The 17,470-nt window shown below is 41.4% G+C and overlaps 1 protein-coding gene across 1 annotated transcript; it reads left to right on the top strand.

Moving 5' to 3' along the window:
• The first annotated feature begins 448 nt into the window (after nt 1-448).
• ivns1abpa (influenza virus NS1A binding protein a) lies at nt 449-14,238 on the top strand. Its single transcript, XM_047374850.1, has 15 exons — nt 449-629; nt 4,214-4,493; nt 4,710-4,843; nt 5,025-5,194; nt 5,300-5,375; nt 5,479-5,652; nt 6,868-6,993; nt 9,193-9,303; nt 9,724-9,865; nt 9,952-10,176; nt 10,404-10,525; nt 10,753-10,879; nt 10,991-11,122; nt 11,992-12,165; nt 13,044-14,238. Exons 3-15 carry the CDS (start codon nt 4,733-4,735, stop codon nt 13,304-13,306), a joined length of 1,953 nt encoding a protein of 650 aa, XP_047230806.1. The 5' UTR covers nt 449-629; nt 4,214-4,493; nt 4,710-4,732; the 3' UTR covers nt 13,307-14,238.
• Nucleotides 14,239-17,470: the final 3,232 nt, after the last annotated feature.

Here is a 17,470-nt window from a genome sequence, read left to right as displayed (position 1 = left end):
GAGGAGCGTGGAGTAGAACCACTGCTTCTCTTCATCAAACACTGTCAGTTTAGGGAGATCTGAGCAATTTATTATGGGACAGGGGGACCTCCCTTTGGATGTTTTCCAGGAATAATCAACGGTCTCGTCGGATGGACTGTATTTCTCCAGTGGCTTGAGAACAACTTGGGATACCCCGCAATGAGTGGAAAATGGCTGTCTTGGTTTCCTTCCTAGACCTGTTACCCTTGTGACCTGATCGTGAATGCAATGACAACTCTTTATATGCAGATGCCCATTTTATGTAGTGATTGATCTCTGAACATCATCCAAATGAAGTTAGATTATATGTCTTAACAGCCTACTTTACATAGACAGCTGGGGCGTTCAAAAGCTTCTAGCACCGCCCACTAATGACGTCGGAAGCCGCGTGGCGCTTACGCGGGTCATTTTTCGGGTGCGCGCATTCTCCTCGCCAGCCATTCCAGCTTGGACAGAGTGGCCGTGTTCCTTCAGCAGCTACAGAGACACGTTTTAAACACGCTACAGGTTTTGAGTGTAGTGGCGTTGCGTTTCTTCCCTAAACCCAACCAAGAAACTCTGAGTTCGCATTAAATATGCCTAATTTTGCTTGTTGTCAAACGCCTCAGGTAAGGCTTTTTCTCCTTTTCCCTCTCCTATGTGTGAACGAACAATATTTGTCTTTGTGAAATTCATTAGGGTTTAGGTTATTATTATTCGTTAAACCTGTGTCTTTTTTTTTATTTTTATCGCGTAGCCATTGATTTGTGGTGATTGTTCGTCTATAATCGCTGATTGAGATGGAACAAAGAAAACTCCTGGAAATAGCGCGAACGTTAAGGAGGCGCGAAAATGTCACACAAACCGCCTCTTTCCGCTTTTAATGGCTTAACACGAACAACCCACTCGCGACGGATTCCGATAAAACCCTCCCGATGGTTTAAAATAACACGGCCCCCTATCCTAAGCTGTAGCCAGCAGGTTGTGTAGTATGAGATCTAACATCTCCTTTGCTTCAGGACCTCGTCCCTTTTGGTTGCTTTACTGCCCCCTTTTCAGTTGGCTTGTTAGCTACATTATTAGAATCTCCTGCTTTGGAATATGTCGCCGACGTCGAGTCAGTCTAATCGGATACTTTGAGGGGTCTCTCCCTGTTCGTGACCCAGATTCCGGTGGCGGATTGAATGACTTGTGGCTCGCCTTGCAGCCATCCATCATGGCCCTGCTCTTAAAGGAAAGTACGTTGCCTCGATCAGAAGAACATGAGACACCGTGGCCTTCAGAGGGGGATGGTGTTCTAGTTTCATGTGATTTTCTGTAAAAGGAAATTGTGCAGACAGTTCTTTCCGATTTGGATTTCTTCAGTTGTTGAATTTATATTTGTGCATTAGTACCTGATTCAGTGGTATTCTGCTATTAATTTGGTTTTGGAAATGGAAACCACGTGGTTATTCCTAATTGACTGCTGACCAAAAAAAAAAAAAAAAACCGATGCTATGCGGGGTGGGTGTTTCTCTTATTTTCATTGTTCCGCTATTCATATAAAATTGCAGTCTGGTAAACTTTGCCTGTTTTGTTTGCACTCGTTGCTACATAAACACACAATTGATGTTAAAATTCCACCGGTAAATTTCCACTCAAAGAGGGGTGGAATATTCCCCAATATCCCACTTGGCCACCAGGTGGGTGTCTAACAAGCATTGATTGTTCAGCGTCAGACCTGCACCTCTGCCTGTTTAATCAGATGGAATAATTAGAGAGAGGGAAAATACATTCAGAGCTACCCTCCCTAACAAACCGGACAGGGACTCGCTCTGTGATTCTTCATCTGTTTGGTGCTGATTTCCTAGCCGTGTGTGCAATGCTGTTTTTTTCCCCCCTCAAATTCAATTTCCATATCACCACTGTAGTTTTGCTTATGAATCTTGTGTGCAGCTGGCAGCAGTCATAAACAACCTCACACAGGCTTTAAATAGGCATTACATTCATTTAGCAAATGGCATTTCTCAATGGCTTACTGGCTTTCAGAATGATGGCTGATGTGGTGATTAAAATGAAAGCTACATGTTAAAAGAACTATCTAGAGAGTTGGGGGTGTGGCATGCCAGAGCCTCTTTTAGTGAAAACGAGACTGGATATGAGTTATTGTGGTGGGCATAGCAATGTGGAGGAGTTGAACACTTGAGCCTTCACCAGGAATCTTCTGCCAGATGTTGCATAACAGCTTGGAAGTAGGTCATTTCTCCGTATATCCATAGTTAGACAATGAATGCTTGCAGGGCATGCTGTGTACTGGATTATTAAAGACTATATGTAACATGTCCCGTGGTCTGCCTTTTTCTGTGATAAGTACAGATGCACCAATCTGAGATTTGGTTGCCGATTTCCGATCACCCATTTTCTGCTGATTCCAATTTTTAGTTCCTTCCCGTTTCTCTCTGAAGACAAAGTAGTTTTTTCCCTGAACCATAAAATGTGACTAATAAAATGAAACAAAGACAACGGAAATACAGCATATCATTTAGTTCGCGAGAAAGATTATAGTTTTTTTCTGCACACCAAAATAAATTTGATTGATCTAATTGATTAAATCATTAGCAGACATTTTCTTAAAAACTTGAGTTTTCTCTTGTATCAAAAGGGTCTTTCCACGACAAGAACAGCAAAATTTTATATAATATGCCGAATTTACAAAATGAAGCACATCATAATATTTTAATAATTGTTTTGTGCCAGCTGTATTAAAGACTGATTGGATAAACTAGAAATAGTGATTTTTCTCACAGAATTGTAAACTTAGACATATTTCTAAAATATAATAAAACATGAACATATTGGGTTACAGAACAGAAAGAAACAAGATGAATAAAAAAAAAGAAAGTAAAACCTTTAAAATACCCCACGGACTGAGAGGTGTAAAGCTATCATTTAAAGACAGGATTGATTCAATTATCTTTGCTGAGAGAGAGATCTCTAGGGGGCCACAGACGAGTTCAGTTTCCGTCTTTTCTTTTAAATTAAAAATTTGAGAGAGAGTTCGGTTGTTTTCTGTAGATGGTAAGTGATTTATTGTTCGTCCTGTCCTACTGCAAGCGGCGGTTTTTTGTCTGTGCATCGCCTGTATAAAATCTCCCAGTCCGTTAAATCGAACGCAGCGATCTCCTTGGCAACCGCTCTGTTAGGAGGTAAGAGCGCATGCGCTCTCGTGTAGTTTAAGTGAAATCTCTGGTCATAACGGTGTTTTCGAGCTGTACTGTGTTGTCGTAATTCAGCAAAATAACATGAAACTCAACTAGTTTCTCTCCCTTTGCTTTTAACTGGGGTATTTAGCAGCGAGCAGACAGACATTAAACGTAGCGGTGCTCGTTTTAAAGGCTGGCCGTTCATAAAAACCTCGAGCTCCGAGGGGAGAGAAGCAAAGCAAGAGCATTGATTGTTGTAGACTGGCTATTGGTGGCGGATCTGATCTTTGTTTGCTCGTGAGTTTTTGCAGCCGTAACTGGTTCTGGATGACGGCTTCATAGCAGACAGCCGTTCTTCTCTCTTTCCGGTACTGCGTACCGGTGTTACCGGCGCAGAATCTTTTAGTAGTACGCAGTACAGGACTGTACCGGCTCATTTTCACCCCTGGATGTAGGGATTTAAGAAGGTACATTAAAGGTAGGAGTGTGAAACAAATGGAAACAGTTAGCCATACAGGATTCTCTTTTTCAAATCCAGCTATGTAGCTGAATTTAGGGAGCATTGTTATTAGAAGATATGTCAAAACATGTGCTGCAGATAATTCAAGAGGTTGCATTTTTTTACATGAAACATTGTAAAAATGATCATTTATGCATCAAAGCATTTTAATTATTTATAAAAGTGCATCACAGCTCATAGTGTTGGTTGCCGTGTTTGACAGGAAATGATGGGAGTTCTTCGTTTTGATACATTTAATGAATCAGAAGAAGATCTGATCTGTTCTGGTGCATCTTTTTGTGACCAGTTGGAGACGTTGACAGCTCCGTGTTGTTGGGAAATATGCTTCTGGAAGAAAAAGTACTGGTGAATCTGGAGAGGGCAGAGTCTTTTAACTGCCATCCTGTGTCTGGGGTTGCTTCATTTACCATGTGGAACTGACTCATGCTGTTATTGCTCTGATGTCAAGAACAGACGGGGCCAATTTCATGAGTAAAAAAAAGACAAAACTATTTTTCTCTTCCTCCTCCAGGTTATAATGTATGACCAACAGAGAAGAAGTACATTTCTATAGCCAACGGGATCCCGAGGACTTGATTATAGTCGCTTCAAGCCTGATAGTTTGTCCGTGCGACTGCTCCCCTTCTCCCTTCGACGCACGTCTGTAGTCGGCTGGCATCTCTTCTGACAACTTCCCATCCCTCTCCTCGGGTAAAGAAGACTGAGCTCTGCTGTGATCTTAGTCTGCTTTGCCTGTTCCTGTTCTACAATCAGCAGTGGTGTTTCCCTGGATTTGGATTATTGTCTGTTAGGTAAGCCCATGACTAATGCATAGGACAGATACTACACAATGCGCTTTACAAGGATCTTATTGTAATCCTCCCTTTGTAATAGTTGACTTTATTCATTGATGACCAGAGTTGCACAGTTTGAAAAAGCGTGTTGCACTCTGTACAGAAGACCTGCCTCCTAGCTGTCAGTTTACATGACAATGTTAATATTTAATTTTATTTTGCTGTCGCCCTCAGGAATATTATCAAAATTCACCAAAATGACTCCAAACGGGTGTTTGATCTTTGACGATGAGACTTTCCTGGATTCCACCGTGGCCAAAATGAATGCTTTGAGGAAGAGCGGCCAGTTCTGTGACGTTAGGCTGCAGGTAATGTGTTGTTGAAACGTCTTTGTTATGTGACCTTCAAAAGCAGAATATCAATATGGAACTCAAATGCATGGTTTCAGGAAACACAGCTATATCTGCGAGGAAAAGTCTGATACATGCGTCACTATAAAGGTATATTACTCTGACATGTTCTGGGACTGTATTGCTTGAATCTTTCCAGGTCTGTGGTCATGAGCTGATGGCTCATCGCGCTGTCCTGGCATGCTGCAGTCCATACTTGTTTGAGATCTTTAACAGCGATATCGAGACTCATGGAGTCTCACACATCACGTTTGAGGACTTGAACCCAGAAGCTGTGGAGGTCTTGCTCAACTATGCGTACACTGCCCAGTAATTAGCTTTTTTTTTTTTTTTTTTTTTGCTCCTTGTCGTATTTGATCTATGCAGAGCTCTTTGCTGAATAAAGTATCTGAAATCTTCTTTGTGTTGATGCAGATTAAAGGCAGAGAAAGAGCTGGTCAAGGACGTGTACTCTGCAGCCAAAAGGTTCAAGATGGAGCGAGTCAAACAGGTATCCAATTTTTTTTCATGTGCTATTTTAAAGCATTACTAATTCTTAAAATTATCATGCACCATTGTTTATGATTACAATCTGAAAATGTCTTGCTCCTTAGATTTGTGGTGACTACCTGCTGTCTAAAGTGGATTCCCAGAACGCAATCTCTTTCCGAAACTTTGCCAACTCCATGGGAGACGGCAGACTTTTGGCCAAGGTGGATGCTTACATCCAGGACCATCTGATGGAAGTATCTGAACAGGAAGACTTTCTCAAACTACCCAGATTAAAGGTAAATACGCAAAAAATCCTCATGAGTTGTTTTTTATTTTATTTTATTTTTTAGAATAAGCAAACTATAGAAGAAAATGGATTTTGTACAAATATGAATTTGTTTCCTTTGTAAATTCAAAGGACACACTTGAGAAGTCACCAAGATGCAACCATTTGGCTTACATGCTTATGCTATGTGTAGCAGAAAGATTGTATTACCATGAACATACCGATCCTACAGTGATGCATGGCGGTGGCAGCATCATGCTCTGGGGATTCTTCTCTTTAGCAGAGACAGGAAAGCTGGTCGGTTAATGGAAAGGGCAACAACCCTAAACATACAACTGAGCTACAGTTGAATGGTTCCCATCAAAGCATATTCATGTTACAGTTAGAGATGCGCCGATATAACAGTTAGGGCTGATATTGATATCCGATGTTAATATTGCTTTTATGTCTGACAACCGATATTTAACAACATACAGCTGACATTGCTTCTCTGCTTCAGTTAAACACCCTACAGTCTGGAACTGCATCACTGTCACCATCACATACCCAAACAAATACCACATGGCCAACTCCCTCCCGAAACATACAGAAACAGCAACAAGATGGAAATAAATTTCAGTTATTAATATCAGCCCAGTTTTTCTGACCGATACGGATGTTAATTTAAATAAATCATGCATCCCTAGTTAAAATGGCCTGGACAATGTCCAGACCTCTATCTGTGGTAAGATTTGAAATTTGATGTTACAACGTTCGATTGAGCTTTGGGAATTTTGCAAAGACTTTGCAGAAATTTCAGTCTCTATATGTGCAATGTTGGTGAAAACGTACATTAAGACAGGGATGCTCAAGTCCAGTCCTCAGTATCTACTATCCTGCAACTCGTGGTGCCTCCCTTCTCCAACACACCTGAATCAAGTGAGTGGCTCTTTACCAGGTCTCTGCAGAACTGAGTGACATGCTGATGAGGTCATTCAGCCATTCAGGTGTGTTGGAGAAGAGATGCATCTACAGGCTGCAGGATAGTAGCTCTCAAGGTCTGGAGTAGTAAGTATGCATTACTTTGTGTTGGTTAAACACATACAATCCAAATATGAAACACTGACATTTATGGTTCTGACCTGGCAAAAATATGGAAACCAGATTTCTACTGAATCAACCAGCTTCATTTTCAGGTAGGTTTCAGTTACCGTTGCATTACATCTTAGTCTTTCATGTCTTACAGTTAGAAGTGATGCTAGAGGACAACCTGACCCTGCCCAGCAATGGCAAGCTCTACTCAAAGGTACTCAACTGGGTGCAGCGTAGTATTTGGGAGAACGGAGACCAACTGGAACGACTGATGGAAGAGGTCAGTATCAAAACACGTAGCCTCAACTCTGACCAGTTCTTTTGGTCTTACTTTGCCCTCCCCCTTCCTCCTCTTGTTGACTTCAAGAAGTCATTAAGGAGATTGAAGTAGAACTGGCATGCTGATGTCATGCTCCTTTGTCAGGACTGTTCTTTTGTTTTCCTCTGATTTGAGGTTTTTGGAGTATGAAACTGTATTCCTGATCCATACATCAAATTAGAGGTGAGCCAAAAAGAACTGCTGCTTGCTCTTGTTTCTCCTTTGGGTTTGTTTTTGGCGTTTTTTTTTTTTACTTTTGTTTTGAATATGTGGTTGGTTTACACACAACCCAATGTTAATATTACAGGACTCTTCTCATCTGAAACACAAACTCAAAAGGTTCCCAAAGGTCTGGTCCTTGATTCAGCTTTCTCACTGCCCTTTTTTATTATCTGAACAGGTTCAAGGTTGTTGCTCCAGCACTAACAGGCACTCCTCCCCGTTGATTTTTCCCTGTAGGTTTATTATCATCAGCAGGAGACCAGACTGAGGAGCCAGGACTGAGCCACCAGGGTAAATGAGTCAAAGAAAAGAGGGAGGAGAGGAGCACCACTGCTGCCTCTCAGCATCCCTTCTTTGCAGCCAAGCAATACTGTGCCCCCATCTGTCCCCTCCATGCATACAGATTGCATCCCATTTCTCAATTTACCAGATCATATTACTCACAAGCATTAAGCAATCATTACATTAACCCCAATATCTCATTTGCTCTACATTATGCCTGTTGTAGATATATCGAGATAGATCACCTCCAGATTTCCTCTGGTTTCCTATTTTTGTAAATCTCTGACCTGCGGATTCCAGTTTCTCTCTGGGAGAAATATTGAATCAAAAACACTCCCAGACTTTCAAAACTGCACTAGAGCTTCTCCCTTTTAAGCAAGATTATAGTGCCTGAAGAGTTTAATTCCTGCACCTGATAGTGGGACAAGCTGTTTTCTACAAGTTACTTATTTTGAAAGTATCATGTAGAAAAATGAAAAATCCTGTGATATGATTCAGAAACAGTGAGCTATAATCTGTAAAGGAGATGCGCTGTTTTTAGTTGCTTTTTCCATAGACGACTCTCTCCCCTGTGGTTTTCAGAGAAAGCTCGGTAGTTTTGGTCTATTTTGAGAAAAAACTGGTTTGTTTTGTATTAAACATTTGATTATTTAGTTGTTTCATTGAAACTGGAATTTGCTAAAATTGGTATCTGCAGTTATGCGGTCTGCTCTGCTTTAAACAATGCAGTAGTTACCAAACTAGTTTAATCTGATCTGGTATATAAATGAGGCTTTTCTGCCAAATTTGTTCACAGGTCTAACAAATTAGGCTGGAATATATCAGCTGTTTAAATGTCCCCTGACACCCCTGAAAACTATGGAAAAACTCGTGTAAAATCGGATACCTTTGTATAAAATCCTCATTTCCTACAAAACCCTGTAACACTTCTGCTTCATTTGGCTTCAGGTCCAAACCCTCTTTAGATATAAAAACAACACTCATCAGCAGTTGATCCTTGAACTGAAAATGTCCTTTTAAGAGCGTAAATTAGCACTGTAGCTGTGGCGCTTTCACTGACCAGTTAAAACAAAAGTTTCTTTTTAGGTCTGAAATTTTCCTTGTTTAAATATTTGTGACTGCAGCACCTTTTTCTTTTAGTGTTTAGTTTTGCTTCAGCAGATTTAGCTTGTTTGGTTGGACCGCGTTAAGGCACGAGCTGTTGGGTATAAATGTGATGATTTGCTCTGGATTTGGCTGTCTGCACAATGACCAACTTCTCCAGCTCAAGGAGCGCTTTTAGAAGCAGCATTGGTGCCGAGAGGGACGCACGCGTACGCCGCCTATCTGAAGATCTTTCCAGATGCAGTCTTTCAGTTTTCGTCAAGTTCCCTCTTGCAGGGCACTCACAACAACTAGGTCCGCCCACTGACAGCCCTTCAACAGCTCCCCTCTTGATCTCACACAGTGAACCTGTCTGTGCATCGGCGGAAGCCTGTGTGTCTTTTTAAAGGAGGTTTTCCATTCAACTGAAGATCCAGATTTTCGTCCTTCCCCCTCCTTTCCTGTTCGCAGCTCTGCCAACTCCCTCTCCTCTCCCCCTCCTTGTTGGTCGGGTTCTGAGTCTGTTGCCATGAAGACAGCCACATGGGTGTATTGTTCCTGTTTGTCTTGCAGGTGCAAACGCTCTACTACTCTCCTGACCATAAGCTGGTGGATGGAGGGCTGATGATTGATGGGCACAATGAAGTGTTTGGTGGCGAGGACGACCACCTTCAGTTTGTGCAGGTATTCAACTGCTTAAACCTGGCTTCACTGTAATTAGGAAGCCTCTGACGCATAACTTGGCAGTATGGACCTTAATTTAACATCTTGTGTTTGGCCTTGCATAATAATACATCTTGGCCTGTGCCTGGCTTAGATCTGGCTTGTTTAATGCCATCATAAAGCCTTGATGTGTCTGCTGCTGTCAGCTGAGCTCTGATGCTTGTTTGGTTAGGCTGTTGAGGACATCCATTTTTGTGCTAATAAATGTAGCAGACTGTTAGTGTGTTTGCTTTAATATTTGGCAACATGTCAGTGGTTGGCTTGTTAAAATTACTATAGTTAGGCCAGCCGGATCAAAGCGTAGATTTGGGATGCTTGTTTTGGCCACTGGTGGGCCTGTGGTGCAAGCTCAGCTGCTGTAGCTGCGTTGTGCTCTTGCAGAAGAAACCTGTGCGTGAGAATGCCCAGAGACAGCTGAGCTGCAGCTCTTCAGGAAGCCTTTCACCCTTCAACCAAGCAGCCAATGTCCAAAAACAGACCACCAGGAGAGACTGGAAGTACATCGCCTCTGAGAAGACCACAAGTAAGTGTTTATTGATTGAAGTTAATTAGCTTCTGCACATGCCTGAAGTGAAATTAAAAGTAACCTTTTTCCTCTTGTGTCCCTAGACAGCAACTATCTTTGTCTGGCTGTGCTGGATGGAGTGCTGTGTGTGATCTTCCTGCATGGCCGCAACAGCCCTCAGACATCTCCGACTGCCACGCCCTGCCTGATGAAGAGCCTCAGTTTCGAGGCCCAGCCCCAGGAGCTGGAGGAGCACCCACTCTCACCCATGCATTACGCTCGCTCCGGTCTGGGGACTGCAGCCCTGAATGGCAGACTCATCGCAGCAGGTTAGCTTTAAATTTAAACGTAACACCCTGGGCACACCATCACCACCTTGAAACATGGTGGTCCTGGCAGCATCGCAGTGTGGGGAGGATTTTCTTCAAGACCGACAGGGAAGCTGGGAGATTACTGGCAGAAAGGAATTGCAAAAAACTTGATCTTTTTGGGAACAACTTGTGGGATAAAATGCTCATTCAGATGTTGAGCGTGGTCCTCCTTTCTGATTCTGTAGGAGGCTACAACAGAGAAGAGTGTCTGAGGACTGTGGAGTGCTACGATCCCAATGAGGACTGTTGGACTTTCGTTGCACCAATGCGGACTCCGAGGGCTCGATTCCAGATGGCTGTGCTGATGGTAGGTTCAGCTGCTCATTTCACCTCAGACATGTGTAGTCTACAACAAAGTGGCGTTTTGAATATTGACTTAGAGGTGCTGCACCTGATAGGATTTGCTCTACTGGTCTTAGGCAAACACTACAATATTTATCAACTTGTTCAAATATTCTGATGCCTTTTATCGGTCAGAGTGTCTAAGGCAAAGAAGAAGGTGCTAAATTATTATGTCTTGACCACTTCTCTCAGGGTCAGCTGTATGTGATCGGAGGTTCCAACGGACATTCTGATGAGCTGAGCTGTGGGGAGATGTACGATCCACATACTGATGAGTGGGTTCAAGTGCCAGAGCTGAGGACAAACCGCTGCAATGCAGGTGAGTCTGCTGCACTGGGGATACTTGCCTTTTGATGAGAACATTACCTAATTTGCATTTTAAACTCACCTTATTGCCCAGTCCAACTCACTGCTGTCTCCTTTCCAAAAGGTGTCTGCTCCTTGAACAACAAGCTTTATGTTGTTGGAGGGTCGGACCCCTGCGGGCAGAAGGGCCTGAAGAACTGTGACGTTTTTGACCCTGTGACAAAAACCTGGTTTAACTGTGCCTCCCTTAACATCAGTATGTATCCACTCAGTTTCACGAACAGTACACCAGTAAATCTGTAAAGTAGTTTTAAAATCTAAACTAATTACGAATGTGTCTGTGATACCGTAACCCTTTGTGACTTTAGCATCTCAACCACTAAATAAAAAATTTAGTGTGAGCATCAGGGGGCAATAAAAGCCCCCAAAACAGGCCAAATATACCGTATTTTCCCGACTATAGAGCTCACCTCAATATAAGCCGCACTGATTACATAGTTTAACTAAACTTAACTGAACTGATTAGTTTCCCAATGGTGCCTGTAGCATAAAAGTGAAAGTGCTGATCAAACAAATCAGAAAAGTTATTGATTGGTTTATTCATTGTCCTCCTGCGCTCTGAAACCACTGAAGTCATTTTCTTCAGTGTCGGAGTTGAACAGCCTCAGAGGAGCTTCGTCATTTATCTTTTCTGTGTTGATGTTAGTGTTGCTCAGTGTCCCACCTGTCGTTTTTTTTTTTTTTTTGTTTTTTTCACTTTCTCCTAAAGAGCCCCCTGGCGGGTGAAGAAAAATCCACAGAAAAGCCACACCTCAGCATAGTTCAAAGCATGAGAAAAAAGTAGCGGCTTATAGTCGGGGAAAATACGGTAGTATTGACATGCAGAATCTTACCACTTCGTTGCATTGCTAATGCAATTTTGTATGCATTGGTATTGTAATGCATGTTGCCAGTCAATATATTTTGCAGATCTAAGTCTAACCAGTGTTGGCTTATTTGGAAATGTAAACGTAAGAAAGCTTGTGGCGGCACAGCGTCTAATTTCAGAAAACGATGGTGGTGGCTGAAACTAAAGTAGGGTCTGGACTGAAGTTGCAGCAATAATAGTAACAACTTTGTTTTCAGGGAGGCACCAGGCTGCAGTGTGTGAGTTGGATGGCTTCATGTACGTGATTGGAGGAGCAGAATCGTGGAATTGCCTGAACACCGTAGAGCGCTACAACCCTGAGAACAACACCTGGACTCTAGTAGCCCCCATGAACGTGGCCCGCAGGGGCGCTGCTGTTGCTGTGCATGCAGGTGAGCCCCCCAGTTGCTGGTTGAGCATAGCGATATACAATGAGTGCCTTGCAAAAGTACCCAGTGAACCTTTTTGCATTATTGTCACATTAAATCCACAAACCAATGAGTTTTATTTGATAGACCAAAAACAATGGAGTACATAACTGAATTGGAAGTAAAAAGGTGCATGTTTACAAAATGTTGAGGCATGGAGTGCTTCTGTATCAGGATGATTTGCTTCAGCAGAGATGGACTAGCTTGTCAGTCGATGTAAATCCTAGAAAAAAACCTGTTCGAGGCTGCAGAAGACTTTTTCCTTCAGCAGGACAATGAGCCTGACTTTGCAGTAGTATGGTTTAGAACAAAGCATATTCATGTATTGGAGGGGCACAGTCAAAGTCCGGATCTGAATCAGATTTCGAATCTGTGGAACTGTAATTTACATTCACAGGTTCTCCCCATCTAATCTAACAGAGCCTGAGCTATTTTGCAAAGAAAATTAGGTAAATGTTGGCAGCTCCCCTGTTCCCGCTGTCAAAAATAATAATAATAATATCCCCATAGCATGATGCTGCCCCCACAATATTCCACAGTGGGTATCCTCGCTGCTTGTGTTGCCAGTAAAGGTTAGGCTGAATACAAATGGTACAGCACACTTTTCAGATTTCAATTTGTAAAGATTTTGAAAACCGTACCTCATTTTTCTTCCACTTCACAATTATGCACTTTTTGTTTGTCACATAAAATCACAATAAGATACTTAAAATTTTCTAAATGTAATGTAACAAAATGTGAGAAAGCTCAACTAACTGGAATTCTCTATTGGATTTTTATTTAAAGAAACCATTTGCACTGCAGAACTTTTGCCAATGTTTGCCTCTTCCCCCTGTACGCAGGCAAGCTGTTTGTCGTGGGTGGCTTTGATGGCTCCCACGCTCTCCGCTGCGTTGAGGTGTACGATCCCGCCCGCAACGACTGGAGGATGCTTGGCAGCATGATATCATCCCGCAGCAACGCCGGCGTGGCCATGCTGGACAAAACCGTCTACGTCGTGGGTGGCTTTGACGGAAACGAGTTCCTCAGCACGGTGGAGGTGTACAACCCAGAAACGGATGAGTGGAACGACTGCACCAAAGCCCCATCTCCCCTCTCTGAGTGAAGAGAGGGGAGATGGGGGGAGGAGGAAGAATGGGGGAGCAGGGTTTTGGAGTTTCACAGTGCTTCACTCATTTCCAAACTAACAGGCTTAGTGACGTAATCGTGTTTCATGATGTTTTTGTGTATGAACGGGTATATGTGGGTGGGGATGTTGAGGTGAGGAGTCTTCAGTGAAGACTGGCTTAATCTTGGCAGGTTGGGGAGGGGGGTGGGATTATTGCTGCTCAAAGCAACATGACGCCTTTGCATATTGCATAGATTTTGGTTTTGTCCTGTATATATTTTTTTCTTCCTCAGATTTTTTTGTCATATGCCAACATTTACTACACACTTAGTGCTTTTCTTTTCATTTAAAGTTTAGAAGCTAGTCGCATGGAAGGTTTTCAGAATACTTTTTACTATTTGACCACCTAAAAAGGTGCCAGTTTGAAGTGGTAATAATTTGGCCTCAGAAAAGGTAGTTTATTTAAAAAATTTCTAGTGTGGAAATGTTTTTTTTTTTCTGAAATATTTAAACGTCAGTGGTTTGAAGCCTTACTCAGTGTGAGTTGCTAAACACCCATCATAGCTTTCTGTCATTTTAAACAAGCCAGCTTGCTTTTTGACTCTTGAAATGATGGCCTTTTTTATATTTTTATACACTGGTGATTTACCAGTAACATAGACGTTGTAGCAGAGAGCTTAAGTGAATCTAACCAGTGCCAGATTTAGTTGACCTTTTTGGTGCACATGCCAAGAACGCACAACCATGCTTCTGCTAACACTTTTTTGGTGATTTTAACTAGTTAATGTTTGTAGAGCAGCAGTTCACTGAGAATCCTTCTTTTGTGTTTTAAAGTGTCAGGCATTGGCAGATTTGTTTCTGGAAGGAATGTTGGTGCAAGCAGTTTCACATTTGTAACATTTCTTAATTAATAAATCATATAAATCAGATTTTTGTCTTCAGTCTGCTTTGTTCCTGTTGGGTAATGCATTTCTGATCATTTTTCAGGAGAATGTATTACAGGTACATCTCTGGTAAAAGATCCTCCAGGGATCTCAGTGCTGTGTTCTACAGTTGATCCGAACGTTCTGATAGACTGGAAAAGTGCTTGGAGAACTACTTTGTCATTCGGTAATTATAGTTCTGAATGAACAAGATCGGATGTGGGGTTCCTCAAGGCTCCATTCTCAGCCCACTTTTATTCAATACTTGCATGATCCCCCTAGCTCAAATGTTGGGAGTACTGCAAGATCGCTTCCAGGATCTTTGGTAATGACATACAACTAATTTCTGTCATCACTTGACCATAGCTCATTGAATCGGTGTGTCCAAAATGTCGAGCTGAGGTGCCAGCTCAATGCAAAATAAATGCAACCTTGTAATTGGTCTCACAATTAAAGGTTGAAGATCAGCACGTAACTAGGCTCTATGAGGCTACACAATTGAGTTTTGAGTTTAGATCACAGATCAGGCAACAAAACCTAGATATCCTGGACTCCAACCTGAATGTTAACAACCACATAAAGTCTATTACTAAATAAGCCATCTACCATCTTAAAACATTAGAATAAAGGTTTACTAACAATTTAGACCACAGTACAACTGTCAGATGCTTTTATTTTAAGAAAGGTTGGATTAATACGGTATCTCTGAAAATGATTCAGGCAGGTACAGCCTATCCAAAATGCTGCGGCCAGAGCCCTGACCAACACCAGGTTAAGGGATCATACTAATTACATAGTCCTTAAATCACTGGACTGGCTCCATTTTTATAAAATGACAGAATCTTGTTGAGGCCCCGAATGGTCTTGGGTCTAAATGTATATTACAGTTGCTGACTTGCACCAGCGCTAGACCCGAGCTAAACAGTGGCAGGCAGCATTCTTTACCCTAAAACAAAATCTAAAAACCTTGGATGAAAACATTACCGTTTACTGCAGCTTATCCATTAAAGTTGTTTTACCAGTTTGTTTCTAACATGTCTCAGAGTTTTGTTTAAAATTTCCATTGTTGCATTTCTTTGGTTTTGTGATGCTCACATTTTTTTTATTATTGGTCTTTTGATCTGTTTCACGTTTTTAATCATATTCTTTTTCTATAAGGCACTTTGAATTAACTTTAAAAGCTGTTTCTTCACACATAGTTGGAGTGCTGTGTATCTTCCTTCATTTCTTTCTGTTTACCACCAAAAATTCATAGTGAATTTTTTTTAATAGTTTAAAAATAGGTTGTAACGTACTAAGAAATTTGGAAATTCAAGTATGAGAAAGTAAAGAAGTTTGACATAAAAAATGTAGGAAATCTGTTTTCTAAAGTATGAAACAATTTGTCTATTAAAGCATTTGAATTTTCTGTCTTTAATTAATAACCAGTCGCTGATTTTGTGGCTCCAGGTTTAGCCCTTACCACATAGTGCTCCAGTTACTGTGTCACAGCCTTTCTTTGCCTCTTAACCTCTAGCTGTTATGTTTTCCTCGTGGACTACCATAGTGAGCCAGGTTATTTTCAGTCCCACTAAGTGTTTTACAGAGATTAGACTAAACTAGCTAAAGAAAAAAAAACCCAGGAAGAATGACCCGAGCCACTGTGGGTTGTGAAAGAAGCCTGACTGAGTAGGCTGCTTTTTGTATGACCCCAGACATCTATGGCTGCCTGCCAGAACCGGTTAAATCCCTCCCTCTGTGCTCATTCACAAATCAGTCTCGGATAAGAAGATTCACCTGGCGGCTGGCATGTGCAGGAAAATCTAAGGATGAATCCCATCTTCTGGTTCTGAACATTAAAATATACAATTTTACTTAAAATATTTTCTGCATTTGCTGATGTTTCTTAGTAAATTAGAATATTAAAAAGTTTTTTTATTTATACTAGAAATGTTAATTCAAAATGTTTGATTCATTACACTCAGTGACATATTTTAAGCATTTATTTTTGTTAATTTAAAGATCTCGGCCTGTGGCTCTGCTGACATGGCTCCCAACATTTTCTCCACTCTTCCTCCAGACTCTGGGACCTTGATTTCCAAAATGAAATGCAAATCTTGCTGCATCTGGAAAGAGGATCTTGGACCACTAAATAAAAGTCCTTTCAAATTCAAAACACCTAAAACTTAACCTGAGTGCACATTTGCTGCTGAACCAACCAGATCTTAAGCAGTATACAATAGATTTCAAATGACCAGGTAATATGTTCCAGAGCTTTCCTCCTTCAACAAAGAAAGCTGTCTGGGAAATTAGTGTTAAACAGTGTAGTATTAGAACATTACCACTAAAAGCTGCTCTGGTTGATACACTTTCGCCTTCCACTCAACTTTCCAATATTTGTTTTGATATAGCACTCTGAACAGCCTGTGAACCTCTTAAGCAGAGACCTTTTGTGACTTACCTTCCTTGTGGAGGGTGATGATGACTGTCTACTACCAAGTCAGCAGCCTTCCCCTCATTAGTGTCGATACAAAACATGACCAAACATAGCACTTTATTGTCTAAAATAGTAAACAGAATTAAATGTTTTAAATATATGACTGTGTAATGAATATGTATGGGTTTTACTTTATGAAATTAATTACTGAAATAAATTAAGGTTTTAATGATATTCCAAATTATTGAGATGAGCCTGTGTAGATCCAAACCAAAAGGATCAGCATATGAATTTAAGCTTTTGACAATCTGTAAATATATCAACAGATCAACAGGACATTTTTTGAAATGGGATTAGCTTTTGATATAAATGTTGCTGCAAATACACTAATAAAAGGTATCTCAAAATAAATTATGAGATAGCTTTCAATGTGATGCTGATGGATCACACAGGAGCTAAATGTGGAGCAAACAAGTCTTAATTCCACACAAGGTAGAATGTTTAATCTCAACTATGTCTGTTCAGTGTCCAACTCTGCAATGACACAAAGTTCTGATCACTGTTGGCTGATCACCCTAACCCTGTGCTATCTTAGCCTCCGTCTGCATGACGTCTGCTGGTGCAGCGACTCTTCGCTGTAACAGCCGGTGTAATCTCCGCCTGTCTGCTGGCGTCACCTGGATCTAATCCATTTAATCATCTCACGCGCATGCAGCCACATGCGGTCATGCACAGGAAATCAGACGCAGAACGTGAACTGTGACAGTCAGAAAAGCTTCAACGTAAACCATTATTAAGGACGCAAAGAAATCAGGCAAAATA

Source organism: Girardinichthys multiradiatus, chromosome 9 (genome assembly GCF_021462225.1).
Source record: "Girardinichthys multiradiatus isolate DD_20200921_A chromosome 9, DD_fGirMul_XY1, whole genome shotgun sequence".
In the NCBI taxonomy this organism is placed as follows: Eukaryota; Metazoa; Chordata; class Actinopteri; order Cyprinodontiformes; family Goodeidae; genus Girardinichthys; species Girardinichthys multiradiatus.
The sequence above is the reverse complement of the archived record's forward strand: the minus strand, read 5'-3'. Positions and strand labels throughout refer to the sequence as shown.

What these genes read in the sequence shown, in the direction of transcription:
- ivns1abpa (XM_047374850.1), top strand. Translation starts at nt 4,733, where the DNA reads ATGACTCCAAACGGGTGTTTGATCTTTGACGATGAGACTTTCCTGGAT. An exon ending in TGGCAGACTCATCGCAGCAG is followed by an intron (nt 10,177 to 10,403) that starts GTTAGCTTTAAA and finishes CTGATTCTGTAG; the next exon opens with GAGGCTACAACAGAGAAGAG. An exon ending in CTGTGCCTCCCTTAACATCA is followed by an intron (nt 11,123 to 11,991) that starts GTATGTATCCAC and finishes CTTTGTTTTCAG; the next exon opens with GGAGGCACCAGGCTGCAGTG.